The 5,697-nt window shown below is 40.1% G+C and overlaps 1 protein-coding gene across 1 annotated transcript; it reads left to right on the forward strand.

Annotated features, from left to right (window-relative positions):
- Positions 1-3,381: 3,381 nt before the first annotated feature.
- Positions 3,382-5,232, forward strand: LOC127118192 (nematode resistance protein-like HSPRO2). Its single transcript, XM_051048350.1, has one exon. It carries the CDS (start codon positions 3,715-3,717, stop codon positions 5,032-5,034), a length of 1,320 nt encoding a protein of 439 aa, XP_050904307.1. The 5' UTR covers positions 3,382-3,714; the 3' UTR covers positions 5,035-5,232.
- The last annotated feature ends 465 nt before the right edge of the window (positions 5,233-5,697 follow it).

Consider the following 5,697-nt stretch of genomic DNA (forward strand, 5'->3'; position numbering starts at 1 on the left):
GCGCCAAAGGGTTGGGCGCCTCTTCACAAAATTGAACATAGGCGCCACTAGGGATGGCGCCCCTTCCTAATGCCTTACACTAAGGCGCCAAGAGGAAGGGCACCTCTTCCTTGCATGTGAAAATTCACATGTAGGCACCAAAGGTAATGGCTCCTCTTCCTCTTGCATGTGAATTCTTCACATGCGCCTACTAGATTCCTTCCATGCTACTTTTGTCATTCACTTTTTTGTCATTCATTTGTCTTAGTCTTTTGTCATTCACTTGTCTCTTCTTTTGTCTCTTCTTGCCTTTGCATGCAACCAATCACATTCTTTATGGTTTCTAAACCTACTCACTTATTCATCTATAAATACTCTCCCATATCAACATTATCAAACCATCTTCATCACACTCTTTCCTTCTACCACATTTCTTTCATCTAACAAACTTAAGCTTTGCAAAATCGAATAATGTCTTTGTTAACTATGGGCGATGAACACAGAGGCACAATCGAGAATATCTCGGCATTTGTATGTTATCTCTCTCTTTTAGTTACTATTTCTGGATTACTTGTAAAAAAAACTCTTTCTGTTATACCTTTGAAATCTCTTTCTTTTTAGTTTCTATTTCTGGATTACATCTAATACATATTTCTTGAGAATGTATTTCTTCTTCTAATTGTATTTTCGTTTTTTTTTATTAGGATCCGAAGAGGTTTAGATGCCGTGTACATGAATATGTACCCCACGATCCTTTAATAGAACCATATATTAGAGGATGTGGATTTGGAAATCTCCTAAACATTGTTTCGTACTCGGTGGACTACAAGTTCATTCTGGCTTTGTTGGAGAGGTGGAGACCCGAGACCCACACATTTCACCTTCCGATTGGTGAGTGTACCGTCACACTTGAGGACGTGTACATGCTGTTGGGTCTTCGTATAGATGGAAAGGCAGTGAATGGGAAAGTTAACCAAGACAACAATATATGCAATGAATTACTGGGTGCCCCTTTGTTGGACGACGAAACTGAGGGAGAGACATCCAGTCAAGCAAGGGGGCAAGGTATAAATTTAAAATACCTTAAACAATATTATGTCAGTATAGTACTGTCCGAAGATTCAACCGAGTATGAGAAAATAATAAAAGCTCGGTGTTATATTATGCTTTTATTTGGTAACTTTTTGTTTCCAGAAAGTACAGGTAATTCTGTGAATATAATGTATTTACCTTTATTACGCAACATCAATAAGGTAAACACTTATAGTTGGGGTTCAGCTGTGTTGACCCATCTATATAGTGCATTGTGTAGAACTGCAAAAAAGAATACCTGTACTTTTTTTCATGTGCTTATTTGCTTCAAGCTTGGGGGTGGTCTAGGATGCCGTCGCTCGCCCCAGAAAATGAGCGTCCATTTGTGTTCCCCTTTGCAACCAAGTAAGTCTAGCACTTTACCATTCACCATTTAGTTAATTATATCTATTATTTAAATTAACAGTCAATAATATTTTTCACTTCTTTTTATTATCTTAGGTGGTCAGTAAGGGGAATGAACTACAATAGGTGTCCGAAACACGCTATTGTAGTCTATCGAAATCTATTGGATCACATTGGACATGATGATGTAATACTCCTACCAAACTATAGTTAATCTAAAAATACTTCTCAAATTTTTTTCCATCTAACGATTTGGTATTTTTTTCCAGTTTGTTTGGAGGCCATATCTGGGTCTGGATCATGATGTGAACCATGACGATGCTGCAGTTTGGACAGCGAAGACACCGATTATCCGATTCACTACAGTTGAAATGCACCAAAGTGACTGGGTCAAACTGCAGTTCGGAATGCTACAACATATTCCAGAATCTCCCACGTGTTTGGGGATTTGGCATAAAAAAAGGGTCGATGCACAGTGGGATTATTCTGACTGGAGAGACTTTGCAAAAGACATGTGTCGTCAATGGAGGAATCGACGACAACACATCCTGAACGAACCAGTAATCCAAGGTGCAAGACCGACTCAACAATATATGGCATGGTTTAGGTCTGTAACAACTCAGCAATTCGTATCTGAGCCGCGGTATTTGATGGATCCGCGCCAACTTGCTTCGTCATCGTATGCCCCACATCAATTCACCACCCAACACCAATGTGAACCCACCCAAACCCAACAACCAACTACACAACATCAACCGACCACATACACAAAACAACCACACACCCAACATCGCAACCCGTTCATGCCAACCACCCAACAACGAACCATCCAACGTCGCAATCCATTCATACCACCCACCCAAACACAAAACCAAGAACCAAACCCCGCAACCACAAACGTCTATAGCACAGATGATTCATATGGGTCACGTCATCCTAGCCCCCCACCATTTAACACCCAACCATTATTTAACTATAGTACGCCCCAAGAACCATTGCTTCGTTTTCAAAATGACTCAATGACCCAATTTGGGCAACTATACCGTCCCCAATTCACCCAACCCCAACGCCCTAACTACGATGACATGGGCACCGAACTCCATTACGGAAGCGCCGTTGGCCACAGCCCCTCCGGATATTGGGAGCAAATGATGACACATCTGTCAAATACCACCGGAACCTCTGCCGGACCTTCCAACCAGCCATCGCTCGATCAGATCAGCACCCAAAGACCACAAACACCTCAAGAAAATCGTGGGAGACCTCGGACACAACCTAACGCACCGGGATGTGGAACCGGGGGACGTTATAATCGGGCGGGTCATAAGGGTTTTGGTCTTTCAAATGTAAGCAATTATTATATATTTAATGAAGTCATTTTATTTTTATTTTTATTTATTATGTATTAAATAATAAATTTTAAATATTAAAAACAAAAAATATTATAAAAAATTATAATTAAAAAAAATTTAAAAAAAAATAAAAAAAATAACAGGGAGGCTAAGGCGCCAACCCCATGGGCGCCTCCCTTAGGAGGAGGCTAAGGCGCCATCCCTATGGGCGCCTCCCTTAGGAGGGATACTAGGGCGCCACTCCCCTTGGCGCCCCCTTTAGGAGGCCCAAGCAGGCGCCAATTGCATTGGCTCCTCCTTTAGGAGCCCAATGCATTGGCGCCAATACGTCTGGCGCCTGTCCTAAAATTTTAAAAAATTTTAAGGGATGCGCCAACTCCCCCGGCGCATCCTCTCCCAAACATGGTTATTTTGGAAATTTTTCTGAAAACTTGGTTATTTTCGTATTTAATTTGAAAAAGATGGTTATTTTAAAAAAAAAATCTCAATTCATCTAACATCTACGTGTTAATATTTTTTTTTAAAAGTGGAATAGTTTGAGAATTAATCTAAAATGTGTGTTATTTTGAATATATTTTTTAAATAAATTATTTGAATAAAAAATTCCACTTATTCTAATAATTACATTATGTTTTTTCATAACCTAAGTGTGGTGCGTTAAAATTCAAATTAAAAATCTTACAATATCCCACACGCCGTTACATTCAAATTCCTCATTCTCCATCTTGTGCCTTTGTCCGATTCTTCCCCAGTCCACACGTCTTTTTTCTTCTCCTTAAAAAAATTCCAATTCTTCTTTCTCTCCTAAGTCCTATCCATATACTAATAAAATTATAAATACCTCTTTTATCTTTCTTGCTCTCTTCAAACCAACACAACTTCAACCTTACAACTCATTCAATATTCATTCTAATAATCTCCCTTTTCATCTATCCACCTTCCAAACATGCTTGATTTAGAATGGAAATCAAACATGCTAAACTCAAACCTATCACCCAAATCACCCAAACTCTCCTTACCCACTTTTCATCTCCCTCTTCCACTCTCCCAAAACGACATCTCAACCGCGTCGTCCACCGTTTGCACAGCGTACGACAACTATCTCCGCCTCCCTCATTTCAGAACCCTCTGGGCCTCATCCAACTTCCCTCACTGGACCAACGAGCCCATCCTAAAGCCCGCCTTACACGCACTCGAAATCACTTTCCGTTTCATTCTAACCATTTTATCAGACCCAAGACCCTACATCAACAAACGTGAGTGGGCACGACGCGTCGAATCACTCGCCAAAGCCCAAATCCACCTCATCGCAATGCTATGCGAAGAAGAGGAACAAAACCCAAACACACGTGGCAAAGCACCGGTAAGTGACCTCAGCAATATAACCCAAAATAAATTCAGAACCTACAGCGAGGAAAGCTTGCTTCCAAAACTCGCCACGTGGCAGAAATCGAAGCAAATAGCACAGAGAATTCTCTCCACCGTGGAATCCGAAATGATGACCTGTCCTTACACGTTAGGGTTAGGAGAACCAAATATTAACGGAAAACCGATTCTCCGTTACGACGACGTTTGTAAACCGAATTTTATACAGTCGTTAGAAACAACGCCGTTTGATCATATACAGAACCACGAGAATAGAACTTTACACGCTACGCAACAGATCGTGGAAGCTTTGACACGCTCGGCGCGTGTGTTATTGGAGAGAGTGAATGAATCGATTGATAACAGAAGATTCGAGAATGCTGCGAGTGAGATCTACGCGGTGGAAAGGATCTGGAAGATTCTAACGGAGGTGGAAGATTTACATCTAATGATGGATCCGGCGGATTTTCTGAAACTGAAGAGGCAACTAGGCATGAGAACAATGAACGAAACGTTGCCGTTTTGTTTCCGATCGAAGGAGTTGGTGGAGATGACGAAGATGTGTAGAGATCTGAAACGGAAAGTGCCGGAGATTTTGGAAGTGAAGGTGGACCCGACGGGTGGGCCCGGAGTAATGGAAGAAGCAATGAAGGTGTATTCGGAGAAGAAGAGTGGGTGGGAGAAGGTTCATGTGTTCCAAGCGATGCAGGGGTTAGAGTCGGCGATGAAGAGATTTTTCTATGCGTATAAACAGGTTTTGACGGTTATGATGGGAAGTAGTGAGTCAAATTTGGAGTCGTTGAGTCAGATATTTCTTGAACCTACTTGTTTTCCTAGCTTGGATGCTGCTAAGACTTTTCTTGGCTATTACTGGGAAAATAGCGAAAATATTACTTGGTAATTTACCTGATTTTATATTATTGAACGCATAGTTACTTACAAGTTACAATTTAAACACACAAATTTAAAGAAAAAAACAAAAAACTATTCTTTCCTTTTTTTCTTTGGATTAAATTTTGGAAATAGGGTGATATGTAAACATTCTTGATCTGTAAAATATTTATCTTTTGGATTATATTTATTTCATTCCACATTATTATTTCCCCCGGCTTAGAATGAACTATCTATCTCATTTTATATAAGAAAAAAAAAAGAGTATGCTAGTAAAATTGTTACTAAATCAACTTTATCTCAAATTCAATACTTATATAGTCCAAGTAGCAAAATCCTCCCTTGGATTTTTTGCATGAGAATGGGAACCTTTGTATTCATCAAGCTTATCCAGAGCCGTCTTCTCGACAAAACTAGTTTCACACCTAACAGCTTCCATTGAAACCATGGGTTCTTTCCCATTGCCTTCAGGAACATGCATGTGTTCCGTGATTGTTTCCTTTGGTACCACTTAGAATTCCCCTAGACATAAGCCGTCTTGTTAACATTTTTCTGATGATTTTAATCTCCTCACACTGTACTTTCTATAGTCCTTCTTTTGCAATGCTCTACAGAGTCACCAATAGTGTGACAAAAAGAGCAAAATTCGGGAAAGTTTTCGTACTCGAACTCT

This window comes from Lathyrus oleraceus, chromosome 2 (genome assembly GCF_024323335.1).
Source record: "Lathyrus oleraceus cultivar Zhongwan6 chromosome 2, CAAS_Psat_ZW6_1.0, whole genome shotgun sequence".
Classification (NCBI taxonomy): Eukaryota; Viridiplantae; Streptophyta; class Magnoliopsida; order Fabales; family Fabaceae; genus Lathyrus; species Lathyrus oleraceus.